Source organism: Cyprinodon tularosa, unplaced genomic scaffold, assembly GCF_016077235.1.
Source record: "Cyprinodon tularosa strain WSP-4 unplaced genomic scaffold, ASM1607723v1 ctg531, whole genome shotgun sequence".
Taxonomy (NCBI): domain Eukaryota; kingdom Metazoa; phylum Chordata; class Actinopteri; order Cyprinodontiformes; family Cyprinodontidae; genus Cyprinodon; species Cyprinodon tularosa.
This window is the reverse complement of record NW_024039265.1, coordinates 327,329-352,907: the sequence shown is the minus strand read 5'-3', so window position 1 is coordinate 352,907 and position 25,579 is coordinate 327,329. Positions and strand designations below refer to the sequence as shown.

The 25,579-nt window shown below is 38.8% G+C and overlaps 1 protein-coding gene across 1 annotated transcript in view; it reads left to right on the top strand.

Moving 5' to 3' along the window:
- LOC119796023 (dynein heavy chain 9, axonemal-like) overlaps positions 1–25,579 on the top strand; it is a 236,756-nt gene that overhangs the window by 47,446 nt on the left and 163,731 nt on the right. The window contains exons 25-34 of the mRNA XM_038304321.1: positions 3,697–3,829; positions 3,915–4,192; positions 4,971–5,101; positions 5,212–5,338; positions 5,722–5,874; positions 6,318–6,443; positions 9,540–9,779; positions 9,978–10,138; positions 22,544–22,700; positions 25,142–25,246. Of these exons, the coding sequence (XP_038160249.1) occupies positions 3,697–3,829; positions 3,915–4,192; positions 4,971–5,101; positions 5,212–5,338; positions 5,722–5,874; positions 6,318–6,443; positions 9,540–9,779; positions 9,978–10,138; positions 22,544–22,700; positions 25,142–25,246 (1,611 nt within the window). The remainder of the gene's footprint in view (positions 1–3,696; positions 3,830–3,914; positions 4,193–4,970; positions 5,102–5,211; positions 5,339–5,721; positions 5,875–6,317; positions 6,444–9,539; positions 9,780–9,977; positions 10,139–22,543; positions 22,701–25,141; positions 25,247–25,579) is intronic.

The window sequence follows — 25,579 nt, the reverse complement described above, 5'->3', positions numbered from 1 at the left end:
GCGGCGCTAAATATCTGGGAAAACCAATTTCTGTCAGTAAATAGTCAGTCATGTAATCAGAATGTTATTAAAAAGTTCATTTATTTCATTAATTCCATTAAAAAAGAAAAACTTATATACTCTATTATTTTACTTCACACAGACTGAAATATTGCAAGACTTTTTTATATATATATATTTGGATTATTTCTTACAACCAATGAAAATGTCATAAAACGGGACAGATGGACCCAGTATTCAAGGTGAGACAGTCAGTAGGAAAGTTTAAAACGTTTATTTAAACAAAACCGACTCAAACAGAACAGAAGCACGGAGTTGTGGAACTGCGGACAGCAGCAGCTGCAAGAGGGGGGCGGGGCATCAAATCACTGACACTCTGGAGGGAGAAACACAGGTAAGTGACCACGATCATCTGACAGGAGATGATTGTCCAAGTGAGTCACTTACCTGGTTAAACAATTCAGTCCATACTCTAAATAATAGGCAGGATAAGCCGATGCACTGCCAATGAGATGCGGCTCTGAGCCGCCCAGAGTATCCCCTCGATGCTGCAGCCCCGTGAACAGGCATGACTTCGATCCAGGACAGAGATTCAGATCAGATTGGAGTAGTACTGGAACCTAGTAGTCCGCAGTCCGGTCAGGGGTTCTGAACCAAACAGGAACGGACATAACTGGGTTCCAGGAACCCACAGAGCATGAAGACAGGTTCAAAGTTCCATGTTACAAGCAACCTGTTCAGACAGGAACACACAGATGTTGACAGGCAGAATCCAGCAGGAGTCCAAAGGTAGTTCAGGCAAACAGACCGTACTGGGACAGATAGGATCAGTGGGTTTGAGGGAACAGAATCAGGAAATCAGAATCACCAGGAAACACTAAAATGCTCTCACCAGTGGTTAGGGAATAGACAAAGGCTCGAGAATAATCTCCTTGCTGAAACAGGGACATGAACCTTACAATAAATCAAACTAACAAAACAAAACCTAAAGACATCAAACAGGGTACATACAGAAAGCAAACAAACAATGATCTGGCCCCGATAGCTTGACCGAGCCGAATATAAAGCAAAAACACAGGTGGATAGAATGAGGAGTGATGAGGAACCGGGCGGAGCTAAGCAAGTGAATGACATGAACAATTAAGATGAACTATCAGCTATCATGACACAAAACCCAAAATTCACCATTGAAGAATCTTGTCTCATTACCTAAAAAGTTAAACAAAGGATTATTTCTAGAATTATACATAGGCTGCCATGATTTATACCTATAAATCCTCTACCGATGTTTTGGTATTTAGGGATGTGATCAATTTTAACACACGCCAGTCATCTAATTATCACAAGAAAACGGCTTCCGTTATCTTTAGATAATGAGAAAATGAACTAGTTTTCTCGAGAAAACTACCGTGAATTAGTATAAGAGGGACACGACCACTCTCGGCTTCCGTAGAAAATGAAGAGATTCTGGAGGAAAAGAGGAGAGGCAGTCCAAGGTAAATTTTCCGCTGCTGGTGTTGATTCACTGTTTTTTCTGAGGTCCAAGATCAAAGCTGCTATCTACAAGAGAGTTTTTGAGCACTTCATGCTTCTTGCTGTTGACCAACTCTATGGAGATGCCAATTATATTTAGCAACAGGACTTGACACCTACACACAGTGCCAAAATTACCACTGTCCAGTTTAAGGACCTTACCTGACCTTAACACAATTAAAAATCTATAGAGTATTGTAAAGAGGAAGATGCAATATGCCAGACCTAACAATGAAGTGCTAAAGGCTACTATCAGAGCAACCTGGGTTCCAATAACACCTGAGTAGTGCCATACTAATCAACTCCATGCCACAGCATTGCTGCAGATCCCCAACTGACTATTAAAAGTCTGGTAATAATTCTGTAGCAGTGAGCATATCGCAGGTATGACGCAGACATTTTTGATTTATATCCAATATTGAAGCGTGGTCTTTGCTATGTTATTCCACAATGCAAGAGGGGCAATCAGAAACTAGCTGTGGGTCATGATACGGCCGAGACGGTGAGGAAGGGGAGGCAAGTTTGTGCGACAACGGAGGAACATGAAGACAAAAAAAGAGCGGGGATCCAGGTGGAAAATGGGTCCCAGTGTTCTCACGCACCTCGCTCTTCTAGCTGGTCCATCTTCACGAGGCGTTTTCCACAATGGCGGTCATACAAAAACACAACAAGCCGGTAAGATACCAAACAGGAAATATGCATAGTGTAGAGCGGGTGTAGATTTGACCAATCAGAGGCCTTCTGTCTGTGATCACCTACAATTTAGGAGAGGTGCAGCAGAGTGTCTGCGTAAGGGACGGGGACGCCTCTGCATTCACCTGCGACACCTACGCAGACAGCCTAGTTTCGAAGTATAAATCAGCCTTAAGTGCTAAACAGGCTCATACTTTTGCTGTTCATACTTCTCAGTTGGCCATGATTGCTTGAAATCCTTTTTGTCTTGATTTTAAGTAATATTGTAGTTTCTTGAGGTGTTGAATTTGAGGTTTCATTAGAAAAGAAATAAACACTGGAAATATACCATTCGGTTTTTAAATAAATAAATATGATCTACAAGTTTCACTGTTTTGATTGAATTAATGAAATAAATCATTGTCTGAATGACTAGCGCCTGGTCCAATAACAAGGACAATATGTACAAGCTTTTTTCCCCCTGAAATAAGTATATTTTCTCTTGTTTTAGGGAGATAAACAATGTGCAAATGAAATATGAAAATTTATGATTTAAGTAAGAGTAAAAAAAAAAACTGATAAACTTATTTCAAGTGCACAAATCAAATTATCTTCTGTTTCGGGATAACACATTCATTGTAATTTAGATGATCTTATCTGTCTCAAAAGAAGGGAAAAATAAACTTCAGAAAATATTTACTTATTTTAAGACCAGTTTTTGCAGTCATCGAAAAATTATGTTCGCATCAATAATACCAGAAATCACAGAAGACAGAGATTTTGAGGAACTGAAAGGTTTCATTTATTAAACAACTCAGGCTTCAGTTCATCTTAAACACACCATTCATACAGTAAAACTTGGCAGTGGAAGCATCATGCTAGGAATGCTTATTTTCAGGAGTCATTGGGAAGTTGGTCAGAGATCAGTAGAATACTAAGAGAACTAACTACGGGATAATGCTGGGGAAAAAAGTGAGACTGTGTTGGATGCAGACCTCAACAGGAAAATTACCCTAAACAGCCAGACCATCAACAGAATGGTCTAGATCAAAAAACACTCTTGCTTTGAGTTGAAAATTCACTTCTACAGACTGTTCTCTTTATCCAATCTGAATAACTTTAGGGTATTTAGTAAAGAAGAATGGGGGGGGAAACTGCTGAATCTAAGTGGGAAACTGTTGGAGGAATACCTGGAAAATACCTGTTCCCGTAAATGCAGTGATAGATAATTTACACTATAAACTCATGGAATTAAAATTCAAATGTACTCCACACTTTTTAGGTGTAATGCATGTGAATAGATTAAAAACTGTTGTTTTCTTTGACAATTTTACAACCATGCTTTACTTTACGTTGCTGTGCCATTGGGTCCAACTAAAATATAAGGTCAAGATGGGACAAAATGCAAAACAGTTAAAGGTGTAGATGTATTTTTATGAGGCGCTGTAAGTATCGGCTGTGCTAACATCACATTATCCATGCTGTGAGCAGAGAACAACGTTGGCTGACCTGTTGCGGCTCAACCTGCACTGCTTTGAGGACAAAGTCAGAGAAATTGTGGACAAGGCTGTGAAAGAAATGGGAATGGAGAAAGTCCTCTCTGAGCTCAACTCCACATGGACAGGTAGACGTAGCAGCTACTCTAGTTTAGTACAACAGCGATTGTTGAATCATCATCTTATACCGAAAGTGATTTCCACATCTTCCAGGTATGCAGTTCCAGTATGAGCCCCACCACAGGACCCAGGTGCCTCTCATCCGTATAGATGTGGAGCTAATCGAAACCCTGGAAGATAACCAAGTTCAGCTTCAGAACATCATGTCATCGAAGTACATCGCATACTTCCTGGATGAGGTGTCCTCATGGCAGAGCAGGCTTTCTGTGGCAGACTCTGTCCTCTCCATCTGGTTTGAGGTGCAGCGGACCTGGATGCACCTAGAGGGCATCTTCATCGGCTCTGAGGACATCCGTTCTCAGCTGCCTGAGGTAAAACTGAATATCACAGAACGTTTGGAGAGATGTAACACTCTGTATGTTTTGTATTGAGCACCTCACAAAAGTAATCATAATCTGCAAACCTAGTGAAAATTAATAATTAAAAAAATGCATTATTGAATTACATGTCAAAATTTTTTATAAAATGAGTGCTTTATATTGACACATATCTGTTTAGTGTACTTTTTGGGACATCATGCTGCTATTTATTTTAACAGGTTATGATGAAACAATACAAAATGTAGCATATTTACTGTATGATGTGATGAAAATCAGAATTGACTGGAATATGGAGGTCAATAAAGGACATTAATGTGCAAGACTTGAGACATGTCAGCAGGACAGTAGGCCAAAATAGATTTTGAATTAGATTACATCAAAACAAAACATATAGATGTGTTAGTATGCCAAGAAATGCCAAATTTAAGATTAAGACAGTTTCAAGATAATTAGGGGCAACATTTACAAGAAATACACCTCAGAGAAGCAATATACAGACAGAGATCACACTTAAGCAAGGTCACTGTACAGCTTTTTAAGCTCCTGAGTATGAAAGTATAAGCTTACAACTTTTACCGTCACAATATGCTTTAAATCAGCTCTCAATAGTTTCTCTTTCCTCTTGGATTAGGAGCTCAGATTCCACAACTTCCTTTGCTACCACCTGTGCTGAGACTGTTCCAGCCCAGATGTTTACTTCTAAGGTTCCTTTTTCTTTGTTGGGGCCCCTAAATCCTTCTGCCTTGTTCTCTGGTGAAATCTATTGCAGGACTCCAGGCGCTTCATTGGGATTGATGCTGATTTCAAAGAGCTGGCAAACTCCATGCATCAGACGCCTAATGTGGTGGAGGCCACCAATAAGCCGGGTCTGTTTGGTAAACTGGACGACATTCAGAGAAGGTTAGAGAGCTATAAATCCTTAAAAAATGTGTTCCTGTTTGGCATTTATACTCCTTACACATAAACATTAACTGTTTAATTACCATTTATTTATTTATTTATTTATTTAGGCTCTCTATATGTGAAAAAGCTCTGGCAGAGTACCTGGACACCAAGCGTCTTGCCTTTCCAAGATTCTACTTTATTTCTTCAGCTGATTTGTTGGACATCCTCTCTAATGGGACAAACCCCCATCAGGTTGTTAGTCAAAAAGACTTTTTGTATTTTTGGACTTTTTTTTTAACTCACATTTGCCTTTTTGCACTTTTTCTTTTAAATGTTGGTGTTTTTTGTGTGTAATACCTTTAGTGTCCACAGAGGGGCAATGTTGTTTACAGGTGTGCAAATAACTGTCACCATCTACATCTGGATAATATGTTAGGTATTTTTTTCAGTGGTTAAAAATGTGGTTATAGTTATCTGTTAGAGTAACTAAGCAGGCATGGAGCTGAATACGAGCTGTGCCCTTCTGTTACCTTCACTGAACCCATGAATTTATACATGAGGCTGCAAAGAAAAAGAAACAGTGTAAGTCGGGTGTAAATCAAGCTGGAGTTTATTGTGGTTGTGTGTTTGCTCAGGTCCAGAAGCATCTATCTAAGCTGTTTGACAACATGGCTAAGATGCAGTTTGAAGCCGATGAAGAGGGAAATCCTTCTAAGACTGCTTTGGGCATGTACAGCAAAGAAGACGAGTATGTCCCTTTTAATCAGACCTGCGACTGCTCTGGACAGGTAAAATGGTCCTGCTCTCCTTTATTCATGCTGCTAGAATGATGGTACTATATTTTCTAAATGCTCACAGTTATCGTCTGTCTTCATTAGGCTGATGATTTGACATAAATGCTGTGAAGGATAAATGTATTAGACAGGAAAATTAACTTACCTGCCATCTCCTCTAATGAAAAGAACAGATTAAATATACAGATATCAGAGACAGATATCCATTTACGTAATAAAGCAGACAAATGAAACCGATTCTGTCTTTGCCCCCAGGGTTTTTCATATAAAAACACAAGTCCATTAATTTTCCATTACTTCCTTTGATATCTGTCTGACTCTATTTCTACTTGAATGCTTATAAATGACCTCATTAGGGACCACAGACAAAAAAAAGTCCATTTGTGTTCATGTAAAAAGCATGATTTGCACCGATTTGTTTTTGTGTTCTGTTTAAGGTGGAGATGTGGCTGAACCGTGTGCTAGACACCATGCGCTCCACTGTTCGCCATGAAATGGCTGAGGCAGTGTCGGCTTATGAGGACAAACCCAGAGAGCAATGGTTGTTTGACTATCCAGCTCAGGTAAACAGGTTCATATGTACACTATAGTAGCCCCAATAACTATTTCTACTGTTTACCACATTCAATTCAGCATTACACTTAAAGTTAGTCTGAATGTTCAAGTTTATTCTGCTGGAAGATGAATCTTTCCCCCAGTCTCTTAAAAAGCACGAGCAAGGACAATATCTATAAGCAACAGCAGACATATTCATAATGCTATGTGCAATCATGTTGTACTGTTGGGTCTTTAGCCTGAGAACAGTTTATACAAAACTTGAGTTACATAAATGGGTATTAGGAATGTGACCTTGTAAATCAGTGCAGGAAATAATAATAAAAGAAATGGATAATAGTTTTCACAGTATAGGCATCCTTGGGACATGTGCTTTGCTCTGAATATAAGCAATAAGGTCCAAAACAGGGTTTTCAACCCCGACCCTCAGGGTCCTCTGTCCTTCATGTCTCAGATGTTCTCTACTCATGTGCACCTGATTCAGATGTTTGCATCACTCCTTAGCAGCCTTCAAATGCCTTCAAAGATCACCTTTTCATTCAGATCAGGTGTGGGGAGACAGGGAAATACCTAAAACATGTTGTACAACGGACCCGAAGGACTGGGGTTAAGAAAACCTGGATTAAAGCCTCTGAATCTTGCCTTAGACAAGCCTAGCCCCAGGTGTTTGTCTGGGGTGATCCTGCAAACCAGTTCTGCATGACAACTGATGCATGAACTATGTTCAACTAGGAGAACACAGGGGCACTGGTTTAACCTCAACATAAGAAACACTCTGAACCAGTGGTTCTCCATCCTGTTCATCAAGTATCACTGCCCTGCATATTTTAGATGGTGTTTAGTGTTCATGGAAAAAGAGATTTTGAATTCCAGATCAACCAAGGTTTAGAACAGATCGAAGAAATGTTGCGCACGTCAATGTACCTACAGACATATTCAATTGACATTGCAACTATGCCTTCCTAAACAATAGATCCACTTTATTTAATCTATCTATTTGGGAGCAATTTGCAGCTTTTTGCAACAATAAACAATTTTTTACCCCCATTGCCCTTAATATGATTGAAATAAACAATAAAATAAACAACAGCAAGAAAAAAACAACAAAATTTTCAGCAAAAAGAGTAAAAATGTTTTGGATGTCTCTCCCCCATCAGCACTTTTCGAAGAGTAAGTAGTTTATTCTCTGGTGAAACATTTAGATACATTTATCAGCCCATGTGTGGTTATAACTCAATGAGGATTTGCAATTACATTTTCTTTTTTACATTCAAACAATCTGTTCTTCAATCCCCATGAACTCATTAGGCTCAACAGTGTTCATTTTAGATGCAATTAATTTGTTTTAATCCCTGTAGTCTTACATTTCCCCCTAGCCGGACAGATTTATTCCTGAGGACATGAAATCAGCCATTAGAGAACACAAAACTTTACTGACACAGAAGTTTTGTTAGAGTCACAGGGAAAGGAAAGTCTGTTTTTATACATCAGTCAGTTTAAACAGTCTGGTCTGTTTTAAGCTTTGAATAAATATATTAACTGAGGTCAACAGAACCTGAGATGGAGCTCTTGAGTATTTTAAATGTCTCTGATCTGATCTTCCATGTGTCGTGATTTTGGTTCTGTTTAGGTTTTCTTTTTGAGTTCTCATTGGTTTCATTTCCATTTTATGTCTTTCTAGTTGTTTTCTGGTTATATTTGAGTTTTTATGTATTTCTTGTTTACCCTCTGTTTCCCATTTGTTTCAGTCTCCTTCCTCTTACTTCCTTCTAGATGCTTCCATCCACACCTGCTCCTCGTCAGCTCTTTAGCCCAGTCTTTGTTCAGTCTCCTATTTATACTGAACTTGTGCAGGTTCCTTGTTGCTCCTTGCTCTTCATGTGTGTTTTCCCTGATGTCTCCTGTTTTTTTTTTTTTTCTGTTGCTTATGGATCTACATTAAATCAGCAAAAACTCACCTCCACCTCTTGACACCATGGAATGGAGTTTTCTGGTCTTGCAATCTTGTGGTGCTTTCGCTGATGACTTCTGGGGTGACAGTGGAGTCGGATGTAAGAGTTTGCTCTGAAATCAAAGGGTTGAGGCTCAGGCTTTCAGTTTTTTTGTGTCCTCGGGCTCACTTCACCTGCATTGTCTACTGATGGTGGTCAGAGGGCCCGGTGGCACCGTTGTACGGCAGCCTTGCTCCTGTCAGTGAGCCCCAGGGCAGCTGTGGCTCCAATGTAGTTTGTCAGTGTGTGTGTGAATGGGTGAATGACTGAATGTAGTGTAAAGCGCTTTGGTCAAGTCTCTCGACTTGAAAAAGCGCTATATAAGTACAGGCCATTTACCATTTAACTGTTTTATTGTGAGAATAATCACTCTGCAGAAAACAGCAGCTCAAGTAGATTGGAACTGTTTTATTTAATGCTTCCTAATTTTATTGGCAGCAATAGATAGTTCTACAATGTTACTGCTATTTTATTTCCATCCACCTTCCTTTAGCAACAAACTGGTTTTATAAACCTGCTCACACTCTCCTGATACTGTTAACTGTTTTCATTCACTAAAGGTTAGCTTCACTTTCAGCACCTGCATAGATCTGACCATTTCTATTATGCTCTATCACATAGCTTTACATAAAATGTGCAACTTTCCTATTTATATGACCCCTTACATGCAAAAGAGAAATCAGGGTTTTAAACCCTGATGATAAAGGAATCATGATACCTCATTACAAAGATGTTTAAACAGGTTTGTCATTACTCTGATAAAAGCCAGAATGCCATGAAAAAGATTCATAGTGTAACCTGGTTAAGCCCTGTCCTCATCTCTATGGTTACTGAGGGGAGCGCTACAATAGATTCATTAATTTACAAATACAACATTAGCTTACATTTCATTCCAGATATTACAGTTTTTTGTGCTTAAAGCAACAATAATGCCTTTTTTTATTTGTTTACACAAAATATAGGGATGTCAGAGTTTTCATTATTATAATTAAAGAATCATAAGCTCCAGACTTTAAGGCAGTATAAACCCCAGCACATGGATATATATTTACACAAATCTACCTTAATCTGTGTAATAGTCTTAACTCTATGGTTCCTCTCTACGTCCTGTAGGTTGCTCTAACCTGCACCCAGATCTGGTGGACATCTGAAGTCAACATTGCTTTTGCTCGTCTTGAGCAAGGCTATGACAACTCATTGAAGGAGTATTACAAGAAGCAGGTTTCTCAGCTCAACACCCTCATCAACTTGCTGATTGGCCAGCTCACGCCAGGCGAAAGGCAGAAGGTTATGACCATCTGCACCATCGACGTCCACGCCAGAGATGTTGTGGCAAAGATGATCAACCAGAAGGTGAGAGCAGCCCGGGGTGTAAATCTGGCCACACATGCTGTACACTGCTGGACTTTTAAGAGGATTTTACTGCATGCATTCAAGATATTCAGACAAGCTATTAACATAATAAGAGGGTGGAAATATGCAGGTTATTTTGGGCTCATCTGAAGTCTTGGCAGCCTCTGGAAACTTTCTCTTCTTTTCTTCGCTTTGAAGGTGGAGAATTCCCAGGCCTTTGTGTGGCTCTCTCAGCTGAGACATCGCTGGGATGAGGGGGACAGGCACTGCTTCGCCAACATCTGCGATGCCCAGTTTCTCTACTCATATGAGTATCTGGGCAACACGCCACGGCTGGTCATCACTCCTCTAACAGACAGGTATAAAGACTTCATTCTTGGCAAATCATGACGGTTTCCTTTTCTCAGACCAGGATTAGCTTTAATCGCCAAGTTTGTTACACCAACAAGGTATTTGGCTTTGGTTCCATTTTGCTTTTAGGAAAGATATTTTCAGAAAACAGGAATATAAAAATTCAATTCAATTCTGTTTATTTATATTGCGCCAATTCACAACACATATCATCTCAAGGCACTTTACAGTTCACCAGATCATACAGTCAAATTGATTTAAAGTTTTTTAAGGAAAACCAGTTGATTGCGTTGACTCATTGACTCGAATGCAATCCCTCACACTAAGCATGCTTGTAGCGACAGTGGAGAGGAAAATATAAAATTTTTTCGTTAATACACATGCATACAAATCTTAATAAATATATAAAAAAACATGGTTATATTTGTACAAATTAAGCCTTGTATCTGAGCCCTCTGTCAAAGTGACAGCCTGGGGCAAGAAACTGTCTCTATAGCAGCTGTTTTTATAAGAGGCACTCTGTAGTATGGACCTTAGAGTAGAAGTATAAACTGTTTGTGTCCAGAATGTGAGGGGTCTGCAAAAAAGTTAGCTGACCTTTTTCTGACAATGGACATCTTCTATATTTATAAATAAGAACCATACCCTAAATTGCAACGAAATGGCAGCCCACTGCTTCCCTATGGGATGGGTTAAATGCAGAGGTAAATTTCTCCAATGTGAGATCAATAAAGTTCAATTATTATTAATATTATTATTAAGAACATCTGTCTTGTCTGAATATTTATTAAATTAAACGAGACTGAAAAAGTAAGACATGCCAGATATGCCATGAACTTTTTTACTCCTTTCAATGTTTATCAGCCTCTGCATGAAGTGCAGCTTGTTTCATTCAATTATTAAAGGCCTACCTTGTTTTTTAGTATATCTTGGCAAGCAGCTGTTGAAAGAAATTGGTGGGGATAAATCCAGCTGTTTGGAGCATACTGTAATTTACTTTAAATCTGTCTGGCTAATTCTTAATCGGGGAAGGGAACCAGTGGTCATCAGCCGACAAAGAACACTTCTCATGTTTTTATTTTCTTATACTGAACTTTAACTGGAGCTTACTTTACCTCATACCAGATAGAGATAGGCTATCTACGTGAAGGGCACCATAAATAATGTTAAGTATAATCATTGTTAATATTTAGATAATTGTTGTCATTATTACCTCCAACTACATGACTTAAAACCTCATCTTTGTTTAGATTGCCAGTAGAACAAACAATCTGCTCACTTTAATGGAGGAGAACCAAACCATATCTTTGTAGATCACTGGCAAAATACCCACTTATGCACATGCAAAAATAAATAAAAATGCACATGTACTTCACCATCTCTTGTTTAGTATCTTTAAAAAAAAAAAGCAAAACAAAGTGTCATCCCTCTTGATCAGAATGTGTTATGTAGTTTGGCTTTAATCAGTGTTAGTGTTTTAAATTTTAAACCTGAGATTGTTGATCTGTTTGAATTGAGCAGCTCAACACATTACTGTGACTTCACCAGATTAAATAAAGCATTATTATTCATACCAGGGGATCTTGTTAAACCTCAAACCTGTCGGTCAGACATTCAGGTATCCAGATATTCAATCAGGCTTAAAAACATTCGCAGCTGTAATTTTATTCCCTTTATCCTTGGTAAGAGAATAACTAATTTTACAAAGAATAAAATAAAACAGTCTCAAAAAAAAAATTTTGGATGCCAAAGAATTATTTTGTGAAAAAGAAAAAAATTACTGTAATACTTTATGAATCAGTCTGTAGACAGCTTTTTGAGAGACTGATAGGTTATACAACAATTAAGCAGCCTTTGAATATTGTTCATAATTCATACCTTTAAAGACTTTCATGTTATATAAGTTGTGTGTTCAAAGTATATAATAAAGTTGTCAGACAAATTCTAAATGATATTGACAGGTATTTCAGTTTAAAATAAAAGCAGCCCACTTATTTAATTACCTTCCCTGTAATAAGTGAATGGCATGATTCCAAATACTTCATCATGCACCTGATAAAAGCTGATTATATGTATCGAAAAATGTGCTCGCAAGCTACCATTGCAGAAAGATTTGACATCTGAACGGATATGTTTAAGAACTTAAGAGTATTTAAAAAAATAAAACAATATTCTGACAAAAACAATCAGTTATTTAAATCTAAATCATTGAGGATTTTACTGATGTAAAGCTAGTTAAACAATTTTATGTGTCTTATAGTTGTAGATTGACCTCTAGCAAGACGAGCATTTCATTTTATGGGGTGGATTCCTCAACTTTTTTTTTTTTCAGCGGAGCATCAAAGGTGTATTAAATTTCTAAATGTATTTAATAAACATAGATACATTTTCTACCAATTGCCAGTTTATTGCAGAGCAACAAAGAACAGCAAAACCATGCAAGCAGTTACTCACGCTTAGGAGCAATTTAGACTCATCAATTACCCTGATAGTCATGTTTTGTGGACTAAGGGAGGTACCCAGAGAGAACCCACCAGTACACGGGGAGAACATGTAAACTCCATGTAGAAAAACCATTAGCCAGGTTCAATTCAGGACCTTGTTGCTTCAGGGCAGCAGTGATAAACACTGTCTCACTGCACTTAATGATGATTATATTAGCCGTATTGATTTTAAAATTTGCATCTAAAAAATGACAGAGGATAATTATTTTTATGATTATCTAGATCAGCACTGGATCATTTTTAACAAAGTACTTTCTGCTGCAGTCAAAATCTGACATTTTATTTGGTTCTTTAGTTTTCTTCTGTCGTCTGCTACATGCTCTGATCTCTCCTTTCTCTCCGCTCACACCACATGGTACTCCGCCGCTCGGGATGCTCAGCACCAACCCCCCCACATTACGCATCAATCCGCCTCGTGATTCATCCGAAGTAATGACTTGGACAAAATGCGGCCTGACTCCAAATGTTAAATTGCTTGGTTTTAGTAAAGTACAAATTAATAAAATGTTAGGCATGACTTTTGTCTCAGTAGCATGAAGCTAGTTGCGCTTCACTGACACAACATCACTGCTCTTATTGCTATGATTGTTGGCCAGTTTTCAAGGCCTGGATCTGCTATGATGCTGTTTATGTCAGCAACCAAACAGTAATTTTACACACTTTCCTGACATTGATTTAATATTCTAATCTGATAAGGATTCCTCCTTTATTGGCTGCTATACAGTTTAGGTAGTTTTTTTTTCTCTTCTTTTTGATGATGCATTTGCCTGTTATGCTTCATCTGACTTTAAGAGCCAGAGGGAGGCTGATATTGCTCTGATGAACTCAATTCTTGCTGCTTTTGCATTTAGAATTTCCTTTCTTTCGGGCAATGATGGTGCAATGCACATGGTACAGGGGATTAAAAAACAACTTTATATTAGAATCTACATTTCATTAAATAGGATTTTAAGTGTTGCTAAAAGCCATATGTCAAAACGTTTTTTTCTTGCTTTAATCAATGACCAGAATATAATATTACTGTATATATTAGAACAGAATAAAGAAGCGAGAAATGCAGCTTACCAAATGAAAAATAGTACCAGCAGGAAATTGACAGGAAAATGGAGGCATGAAAATTCAAGCAAAGGTAATAATATATAAAAACAAAGCAAATAGGAGATAAGGGACATTATAATACAACATATGATAAACAATGGGCTACAGTTATTAGAAATAAACCTACCCAGATTCAAAGAGTAAAAGATGAAAGTTTTAAATCTGATAATAACAATAATCTGTCTCCAAGCATCTTTGCATGAACTTGGATCTATATGCACCAAATCATTCAGAGCAACTTGGATTCGGCACACGGCCAAAAGCTTGTTTGTTCCCACACACGTTTCTGCTGGACGTTCAATAAACTACACAGAGATGAATACCTGTCTCCCAGACTCCTCTGGCAAACTGCAGTGTTTGAATTGGTTTCTTGGCTGACCAGTGGTCCCTTTGAAGCCTGAACAAAGCAGAGACAATGGGCTTTGATGGTTGCTTCAGCAGCCGAGTAGCAGGACTTCACCATATGCTGCATGCCCTCACTGCACCTCACAGTTTGCTGCTGGGTTTTGTTGCAAAATTGTACCAAGAACAAGAAAACTTGATGTCATATCCTTTAATCCGTACTTTGAGAGAACAGATAGAGAAGGATTTGTTTAATTATTTTGTAAGGCAACTTTATCATTCAGAATCACAAAGAAACAATTTAATATACCTAAGCATCTTTTAAATTAGTGAAAATAAGTGATTGAATATTGAAAATGATCTTGATTTATCTTTAGCACGATTTGTGAACCTTCATAATAATTTTTATTTGACAATTAGTAAATCTTCAACAGTGCTTTGCTTTTAAAATGAAAAAAATTGAAGATCAGAAGAAAGTATCAAAATATTTAAGCTCTGTTGAAGTCGTGTTACCTAATAGTGTATAATGTTAAACATAAGCATCTGCTTGAGAGTTAACTAAACTATTCCCTTTTAAAACTTTCAATCCTATTTATCACCTCCACAAAGGAGTTAATTTTATTTTTTTTAGTTTAGTTTTTTAGTTTAGTTTTTTTGTCTCTCTGTCCATCATTGTATTGATAACTTAAAAAGGTTATGAACAGATTTTAATTAAATTTTTTACCAAATGTGAACATCAGTCCAATGAACCCTCCATAGAATTTTGGTGATGATCCACATCATAATGCAGATGTAGGATTTCTTTAAAAATGTTTAATAGAACAAGCAGTTCCCCCCAAACCAGAGGGTGGCAGCAGTGACTATTGACAGCTTCAGCATCCGACTCAAAGAACTCCAGAAAAACACAGGAAGGCTACATCCCAAACCACTCCCTTACCACCAACCCTTAACAATCAAGTGTCACTTCCAGTAGAATCTCCCTCGCAGCTGTGGGAGGTACCTTGATTAAAGGTGGTGGTGTATTAACGAGAATGGGACGGCCATTCCCTTCAACAGGAAAAGAAAGCAGTCATTGCTATGGCAACACAGTGATGCCCAACAGCGTGGCTGTAGCTCTGTATACCGTCAAATAAAACTAATTAAAAGAGGCATCTTCCATTTTGAATTAATTCTGCTTTTTTTTATACCTAACTTGCGATTTTTTTTATCAGTTTGATGAAAATGCACTTAACCTGTGGAGCTTACATTTAAAATGCACATGTTTCCTCCACCACCAGGCTGCCAAAGTCCAGCGATCCTACACTGATGCATACTTGCTAGTAAAGGGCTGAATGGTCCACTCTCCCTACCCACTACGTGGTTTGGGATGGCACTTAATGTGGCGTAGCCTCCATGGGAACGTGCAGACGGAGGGTTAGTGCTCAGTTCTAGTGCTTAGGATGAAGAAGCTGAGGGCAGAAGAAACACCAGCAGCAGAAACACGCTTTGTCTTATTTATAAACATATAAAAGGATTATAGGATAGAAACTGTTACCAAAGGTGCGCCTCATTCCAAGCAGCAATTTATTATAATTGGGTAATAATCCAGATCATGTGAGATTTTAGTTATAGTTATTGCTGCTTTTTGGAGGTCTGTGGTCTCCAACTGCTTTTCTAGTTTAAAATGCCATATTTAGCCCCTCGAAGTCTGTTGTTGCAAATATGCAAAAAACAATATATTATGTACCTGCTAACATTTGGGAAGCACTTATTTTCAGTGTGACTGGTCCATGGCTGTTATAGCTGCTGCCACATATTTGCTGTGAAACTCTGTGGTCTTTTTGAATTGCTGTAGGAAAAGTGGAAAATGATATTTATTTTGTGTTATAGAGCCCTTTGTTTGATGATTTAATAAGTTATTTGAAGAATTACTTGTTAAAAAGCCTGAAGGTTCTGGTTTACTGATGATCACAAAATAAAAATGCTATTTAAGTATAATTTATTTAAATTAGCAAACCTGGAAAAGGCAGCAGACTTGTTTATTTAGATACTTAAAGTATATTTTGCGCACTGTACTTGGCTCTTATGCTTGTGTTTGTGTTGGCGTCTAATTTACCCCGAGAGCTGGGATACTGGATTATGCAAGGCTCAATGATAAAATCCATTCATTTATTTGCAATATACCTAAATTCCGATTAAATTCCTTTACAATAGTTAAAGCATCAGCCAACTTGGCAAATACTTAAAGGCAAAAAACACACAAAAATAGTTTTATATACATGTTTAAAAGCATTATTTGAATTGATGGATGGATGGATAGATGGGTGGATGAAAAGACGGACAGTGAAAGAAAAAGTAATCTCTCCATCTTTGCTTTATGGTGAAGGATAATTTTGGCAGACTTATCCATATACAACCATTCAAATCAATAAAAAATAGAAAAAATTTGCAACACATATAATTTAAGACAAAATCTATAATAATCCCCATAAAAAGCAGGAAGGACAACCCTTGGAGGAGTAGTTATGACGAACTTCTGCTTAAAAAAATGTAACAAAAGAAAAAAGCAGTGCAGTGAAATATGAAGCCATTTAATATATTAAAATGATCCTCTGCAGTATTTCACAGTTTCAACAAGCTGACTGTAGCCAGTTTATGTTTAACCTGCAGGAGAATATAATAATTAGAGCTGAAGATTTCAAGATATTTAACAGAATTCAACGCTATTGGCACACGTTAGTATTCCCTCAATACTTGCTGCTGCATCTCCAGATCAGTGCCATTTTTCAAATCGTCTGAAATCTTTCCATTTCTAGCCCGTACACAGAGTGACAAAGAGGAATGAAAGAAGGATGAATCCAGCCAATATAATGATATACGGCTGTTATGTTTAAAGGTGCTGTCATAAAACAAGTCACCTTGTCACAGGCCAGTTAAGTTTCACTGTCACATTACCAATCTTGCCTCACTTACCCTGCACAGCCCATCCTCATCCAGCCTTCCTGACGACTCTTAGTGAGGTTTTTGGACAGATTTCAATGGATGCCCATAAAGCCTCTTGGCACTGTTATCTGGATGATACACTGTATACAGATGGGATCATTTGTCTTCTCTGAGCTTCTGTCTCTTGTTATGCTTTCCAATATTTCCCTCACCCATACATCATCCATTAACAGGGGGTTGGTAAATAAAAGGCTCTACCGATATTAAAGTAAACCATCGCGTTTATTGGTCTGATCAATAAAGGTCTTATTGTTCCCGTCACCCCACTGCTGCTTTTCACTACAGGTTAGTGAACACACTGTTCTCTTTGACTTCAGCAGGGGAGGCAGAACTGTCTTTATCAAGCACCGGATCATCAAATCACAGGAGCAGGTTTTATTATTTATTTTCTATTGTGCTGATCAGGACATTGTCAGAATTTATTACAAGGTTGCGTCAACCCTGGAACTGGCTTTGCTCTCTTAGATCATAAGAAAACAGAAGTAAAGTACGGATTCTCCAGCTTTAGAGATTAAATACACTATTCTTTCTTATTTGTAAACAATTTCTAAAAATATATAGCTTTTTTTTCTCTCCTCAAATTAGTTCAGTTGCCTAAATACAATCTAAAATTGACAAAAATCAGCTTAGGGTCATCTTAAAATTCTAAGTCATCCATTAATTTATTGTTATTATGCAGGAGAGAAGGGCAACCAACTAATGCCCCTTCACACAAGAGACAACAGTGGCATTGGATGCAGGAGTTTGTACTAAAACCAAAGGGTTGTTGGTTCGTCGCTGGCTTTCAAGACACTTCACTGACATCGCCTTGCAATGCTTGCTGCGGGTACCGTGGTGCATGTGTACTGCAGCCGCACTTCTTGTTAGTGAGGCCCAGGGCAGCTGTGGCTACAGCATAGTTTGGGCAAGTCACCTGACCTGAAAAAGTGCTGTAAGTTCCTTAAGAAATGAATGTGATTGACATTGCCTCCTGTATCTCTAACTTTTAAGACTCCTTAAGGTGAAACCCTTTCTGTCACACCAAGACCTGGAGAAAGCGATTCATGCATTTATTAGTTCTCGGTTTGACTACTGCAACGCTCTCTACTCTGGCCTCCCACAGTCGTCACTCCAACAGTTACAGTTTGTGCAGAATGCAGCTGCTTGTCTTCTCTCTGGTTCATCCAGGCAAAGCCACATCACTCCCATCCTCTCCTCCCTGCACTGGCACCCAGTCCATTTTCGGATGATTTTAAAGTTTTAACACTTGTTTTTAAAGCCCTAATGGTTTCGATCTGCTACACTAGAAAAACGATGTAGAAATAAGTAAGAATGTATTTACCCCTAATTTAAATAGGTACATGAGATAGTTTGCCAATGGGATGAGCGTTTTCACTCTTAGAATAAGATAATTAGACAATATGCACTTGAAATAAGACAATGCAATTGTTTTTCTTATTTTAAAGCTACAGTGTGTAATAATTACAGGGATATACAGTCAGAAATGAAATATATTATACATAACTATGTTATTTATCATCATCTACAAGCTCAGCCTCTTATCCTTAATATTTGCGTTGCCTTAGAATTCTTTATTTATAATTACATAGGAGCGGGTCTCGCAGCCATGGAGGCAGACATCTTTGCGCTACGGCAGCGCAGAGCCAACAAACTAGTGATTGCGAGATGCCAAAACCTCACAACGATGTAGAAAAAATAACGGGTATATTTATTATCTTAAGTCTACATGAAATCTATACCCTACACAGACTAATGAAATACTATCTGTAAAATTATCTATGTAAACAAACCTCATCACTTGAGAAGGTAGGTGATGCGGACGTCGTGGAAGACATTTTGTCCTGTAACGCTCGCCATACTGTTGGGGGGGAGAAGCGGTGGGGGAGATGTTCATGTTGCTGCAGTCTGCAGTCTGACCGCTAGATGTCGCTAAAAGTTACACACTGTAGCTTTAAATGTAAATTGTCCCGTTCCACTGGCAAAACGTCTCACTTTCCTCCTCAATTCAAGAAAAAAATGCACTTATTTATGACTTACTTAGACTTCAATTTTTTGCAGTGTATATTTAACTGAGATGTTGAGCGTACATCGCCCCAGCAGAGCTCTTCGGTCTGTTTACCAAATGGTTCTGGACGTCCCAAGGTCCCGGTATACACAGTGGGGCGATCGTTCCTTTGTGGTTTCCGCAGCTAAACTGTGGAAAAACCTGCCCCTCGGTCTGCGGGTTCTCACTGATCTGCACCTCTTTAAGTCCAGATTAAAGACTCATTTTTTTTAAACTGACTTTTAACACTTGGGAAAAATTGTTTTCTGCTTATGATTATTATTTTTTTGCAATGTTTTTATCTTTCTGTGAAGCGCTTTGGTCTTCCTGGTGTTGTTGTAAAGTGCTATATAAGTAAACTTTGATTTGAGTGTTGAGTATCCAAACAGCTTTGTGTTTAAGGTTCACAAACAGGGTACATGTATTTATGGAATTAAAACACTAAATTCTGAGAAATTCTCACACATAGCTGTCTGAAAGTGCCGATGGAAGAAGTGACACTGGACACTAGCCAATTAAACAACTTGAAACAGAGCCCAGAGGATCGTCAGGCAGACTCGGCTTATTGCTAGAGGCTTCAATAAGCTGTAGCTGGGCGAACAGTAAGTTCCTACCATTCTCAGACCAGGTAGCTCTGACGTATGTTCTGGACTTTGACATCTCTCCTATGAGGCACGCATAGCCGATCTGTAACTGTGACACCTGTGAGTCATTTTTTTATGTCTCCATCACCAGCTCTCTTAAAGCACAGAAAGATGAGCTGCTACTTAAGCAGGGTTGGTAAGAAAAACTTGTTGATAGACAGACTTAGACAAATGTATTGTCATTTTATATACACAGAGTTTAAACAAAACAAAATTTCGATGCATACAGCTTTTCAGGAGTGAATGAGCAGCTTACGGCAGTGAAATTCACATTTCCATTTATAAAGTGCGATAGTGATCAGAAAAAGATGGTGCAAATGCAGTAGAAACATTGAGTTCAGATCTATTTAAAGAGATTTGAAATTCGCCATATAGTGCAAATATGATGTTTACAAGTGTCATGCAGAGTCTCATTGTGTAACTTGATTAGAGTTTCAACAGTCTGATGGCAGCGGGGAAAAAGCTGTTGCAGAATCTACAGGTCCTGCATCAAATGCTGCGAAGCCTCTTCCCAGAGGGCAGCGGCGAGAACGGTCCATGGTAGGCTTGTCCCGATCCGATCTACGTATCGGATCCGATCCACGTATCGGATCGGGACGCCGATATTGGCAAAAAAATGTGTATCGGCAAAGCATGTTAAATGCCGATCCAGTTTTTAAATAAAAAATCCAGTCCGTATTTTCCAGTTTCGCCGATTGAAACGATCCATTCCACTATTTTGCGCCAGTGTTTCCCTGTTTTGCATTTTTATTAAAACTTACAGTAATACTTGCACCTTTAACTGTTTACGGTTTTACTGTTCACTGTGCAATTTCAGATTGCTATTCATAATTTTGTCCAGTTTGTGTTTATCTCTTAATAAACAGGTAAGTTTGTTGTTACCAATCATTGTGTTTTATTCAATCTCACCTAATTTAGCTGGCTAGATGTTATCAAGAGTACTAAAACCCTTTTCAACATGAGTCTTACAACTAAGGCTAAATACTTTAACTTAAACTTAAATACATGCTCGGATAGGCTGGTATCGGCCAGTATCGGTATCGGATCGGAAGTCCAAAAATAATATCGGTATCGGATCGGAAGTGCAAAAACCTGGATCGGGACATTTCTAGTCCATGGTGGGGGTGTGAGGGGTCATTGATGATTTTACGGGCTTTGGACATGCAGTGCTGGGATCAAATGCCTTTAATGGAAGGAAGAGGAGCCCAGATGATCCTCTCTGCTGTTCTCACCACTCTCCTCACCTTCTTCCAGACTGAGGCTCTGCAGCCTCTGCACCACACAGTGAGACAGCTGGTCAGAACGCTCTCTATAGTGCTTCTTTAGAAGTTGTGAGGATGGGTGGAAGCAGGTGGACTCTCTTCATCCTCCTCATGAAGTTCATGGGCTTCTGTGACTTTTTTGACCAGTGAAGGGGTGTTCATAGTCCAGGTGAGGTTGTCTGTGATGTGCAACCCCAAGTGAGAGAAGGGAGGGAGTAGTTAAGTCCTGGTGAGCAGGTAAGATCTGTGGTTCACCGAGGATGACTTGGGTTCCAGAGAAGAAGGAAGTTCCAGAAAGAACTTGACATTTTAGAGCGGGAGAGACTGGTGGAGCTGAGGCATCAAGCTGCAATCGACTGTTTAGAGTCGGGGCCCTCCTTAAGGAAACCAAGAGAAGTTTAAGAGCTTTCAGTGCAATCATTTAGCAAGAAATGAATGTTCCACCACTCTTTAAAAAAATCAACTTCCATTAAGCCTGACGTACGAAAAGTCTGGCAAAAACGCTGGCATACGTTGAATAAGTTAAGGGTCAGTTTTGAAGTTATGAGCTTGCTTAAGCATTTTGGCACACATTGACATACGGTAAGCAAATCGAGTATGCCAGTGTATGCTCATACGTGGGCCATAAGTTACAGGTAAGTTATTTGATCATTGATCGTTGTGATCGTAAATTGTTAGTTACTAATAAGTCGTGGCGACTAGCTTATCCAAAAACTTTGAGTAACTTCATTGGGTTTAGTGGGCTTTTAGAGGGGCTTTACGAGATTGTCAACTACAACGGTTCAGTAACCTTAGAGAGAAGTAGCTCACCAGTAAGATCTTTTGTGGATACAAGAATTCATACAGGAGAAGTGAGCACACACACCAGAATCCAAACATTTGTCTTTTCAGCACTATCAAAAAAAGGACATAATAAAACAACAACAAAAGAGCCAGACCATGTGTCCTGTAGAATTCAATTAAGAATCTAGAGAAGTGGTTCCCACACTTTTTCCTCCTTTTTCTCTGCTGAAAGTTGACATAGTCTCGAGTCTAACATACCTTCCTCTAACAAGCTTTGTTTGTCTCTCCTAAAGAACAGCATCTTAACAAAGCAATTCTGCAGTCACCATGTTTCCAAATGGGTGTTCTGTGTTTTGAGTGATGAAGTGTGTTCTGCTGCAAAAGAGGTCAAGTTTGGTCTCACCTGACCACAGCATCTGCTTGTACATGTCTGCTGGGTTTTTTACAGGGTTAACTGTAATCTACAAGCAAGACTAATAGCTTTCCTTTAACAGTGGCTTACTTCTTGCTGATCTGTTGGAATGTGTTGGAGAGTACAAATCATTATCCTGTTAAACACTTGTAAAATGTCTAAGTTGTTTTTTTCCTCATCTTAGCGATAACAATCGAATTCAGTTTGATTAGGCTTTAGTGCTTATAATCTGACAAGAAATAGAAAACTTAAATTTTTTATAACACTTTCGAAACATTGCCACAGATTGAGTAGCATGTGCTCTAGGAGTTTGTGATGATTTTGTATCTCCTCTAAATTTAGATGCTACATCACTTTGACTCAGTCCCTCCACCTGACCATGAGTGGAGCACCAGCTGGGCCTGCAGGCACAGGGAAGACAGAGACGACCAAAGACTTGGGACGAGCCCTCGGCATCATGGTGTACGTGTTCAACTGCTCCGAGCAGATGGACTACAAGGTTAGCAAACACAAACCGAGGATTTGCATCCCTGTCTGTGCATATTCTTCAGCTAATGTGCATTCACAGGAGATAACATTATGGATGTTGCTTTTCATCCTAGTTAACACCCTTTTCTTTTCATCTCTTTTTTTTTTTTTTCCCAACTTCAGCTTGCTTACTTCTTTGAGGAGGGGCTCATTAATTTGAACCATAGTGGGATTTATTTGATCAACTCTAAAACAAAAAGCTTGCATCCTTTGGTCTCCTGCTTTTGTTATGCCTTTAATGTGCCGTTACTCACACCCAGCACAGATTGAGCGGTTAGGGAAGACACATATGCTCCAGCCTCCCTCAGATGGGGGTATCATAACAGTGCAGGGGCATATATAACCCCAAGCTGTACATTGCACAGCAGGGTGTCAGTAGAGAGAAGTGCTAATGTAGTCTAGGAAGACAACATGCACTAGAAGCTGGCCTGAGAGCCTCAAACTGTTTGTCATTTTTAGTTATTCAAAGACTCACAGCAGGTAGATTAGTCCTCCGGTCAGCTCAGGTTTGCATCAAAAGGTTAGCCTGGCTCTGTAATCAAAGACAACAGTGAGCTGCATGCTTCTTCTAAATCCAGCTGTTCTCTGGAGGGTTGTTCACTCGCTCTCACGCAAAAAATCAGAGGTAGAATAAAATGGGAATGGTAGACATTGTACTTATCTGTTTTTGCCTTCAGCTCGTGGTGTTATTGATGTGAACTTATCTTTATGGCTTAGCCTGGCTTTTATGCTGCGTGTAGTTACATTGATATGAATGATAAGTGTGCCTCTGTCCACTTCACCAAAGGTCTCATCAGTCAAATGTCTGGCATAAAAAATTGGAGGTTCCATATTGAGATGAAGGCTTAATTGATCTATTTTTGGTTTAAGTAAAAAAAAAAATGAAATGCTAAGGAAATGTACTTAATTAGGAAAATTTGATAAAATAAATTTATAATATAAAGCTTTACTTTAATACTAATTGGTTCATGGTTATTCAGCTTACAAAATCAACAAGAATAGCAGAGAAAAATTCCATAAAGTTATCATTCCGTCACAAACCGGGGAGGCAACAGCATCCTTGTTTTTGGCTCAGCACTGGTGAAATTTTTTTGTTGAGTTCTATGTAACCTGTTTCTCCCAAGCCTGTCAGGACCCTGTAGACATTTAAAATGGCCGCCTTGACCTAGGCACTGATAGAGTGGACAGACCTAACAATCCTCCCACTTTCAATGACAGAAAGCCTCAGTTCTGCCTTTGCTTTTAGGGGATCTTAAAACTTCTGTCAAGAGCTGCACTGAAAGGGAACTTTGACATGTGGACAGGAGAGGACTGAAATAAAAACCCCAGATTTCAGATTATAAACAAATCTACCCTCTCAGCAACAATTCCCCCAGTCAGTTCATGAAGAGTTTCACGTTTGTTTAAAATAACTTCACTTCTCTCTTTGTTATATCCACTGCTCCTCGTTCGTCTTAAAGCATTTTGAAGCTCAGCTTTTATCATACTGTAGATTCCAATGATGGATGGATGGATGGATGGATGGATGGATGGATGGATGGATGGATGGATGGATATTGCATGGATGGATGGATGGATGGACGGATGGATGGATGGATATTGAATGGATGGATGGATGGACGGATGGATGGATGGATAGTGCATGAATGGATGGATGGATATTGCATGGATGGATGGATGGATGGATAGTGCATGGATGGATGGATGGATAGTGCATGAATGGATGGATGGATATTGCATGGATGGATGGATGGATGGATAGTGCATGAATGGATGGATGGATATTGCATGGATGGATGGATGGATGGATAGTGCATGGATGGATGGATGGATGGATAGTGCATGAATGGATGGATGGATATTGCATGGATGGATGGATGGATGGTGCATGGATGGATGGATGGATGGATATTGCATGGATGGATGGATGGATGGATGGATGGATGGATGGATGGATGGATTGATGGATGGATGGAATGTGCATGAATGTATGGATGGCGCGTGAATGCATGAATGGATGGATGGATATTGCATGGATGGATGGATGGATTCATATTTCATCAGTTTTCAGCTAAAAGCTAAAATAAACTCCAGTTTGACATGGTTTTTCTTGCTACTCCTTCTTGGCCATTTAATTGGATCATATCTTGGATGGCTCATTTGCAATAGATGCTTTTTGCTTTGAATGGTTTGTAGTTTTCACTAGAACAGACCTACATTACAACCCTGTGTTCAATGTCCATGTCTCTATTTTGAAACTTAAAAATAAAATCCTATTTTAGTCTTCCTCAATAATGCTTTTTTTTTTCTTCACCACATCGAAACACTGTCTAATATTTCATACGAGTCTTTGAATGTCTTAATCGCTCAACTAACATGTCCATCTTCCTCATGTCTCTACCTCTCCACCAGTCGTGTGGGAACATCTTCAAAGGCTTGGCTCAGACAGGAGCATGGGGCTGCTTTGACGAGTTTAACAGAATTTCTGTGGAGGTGCTGTCTGTTGTAGCTGTACAGGTAAGAACAACACTCCCTTATTTAACCTTTGGTTACCCCTAAGTGGAATAAAAACAAAAAAAAAAAAACAATATTTTTTGGAGTTTGGTCAAATTCACATGCAAATATAAGTACATAGGTGTATATATACATATCTTTATATAGTGCTGAATACAGGATGATCTCGAAGTACAGCTTTTAAGGCTGCACAATATTTTACATTCAGCTGACGAATTACATTCCAGAGGAACAATGACTGTTAATGTATGGCTAGAACATTAAAAAACCCATACTGTATCAAAATGGCTTCGTCAAAGTCTAGCTCTAAAATGAAATGCAAATCTGTAGCTTTAC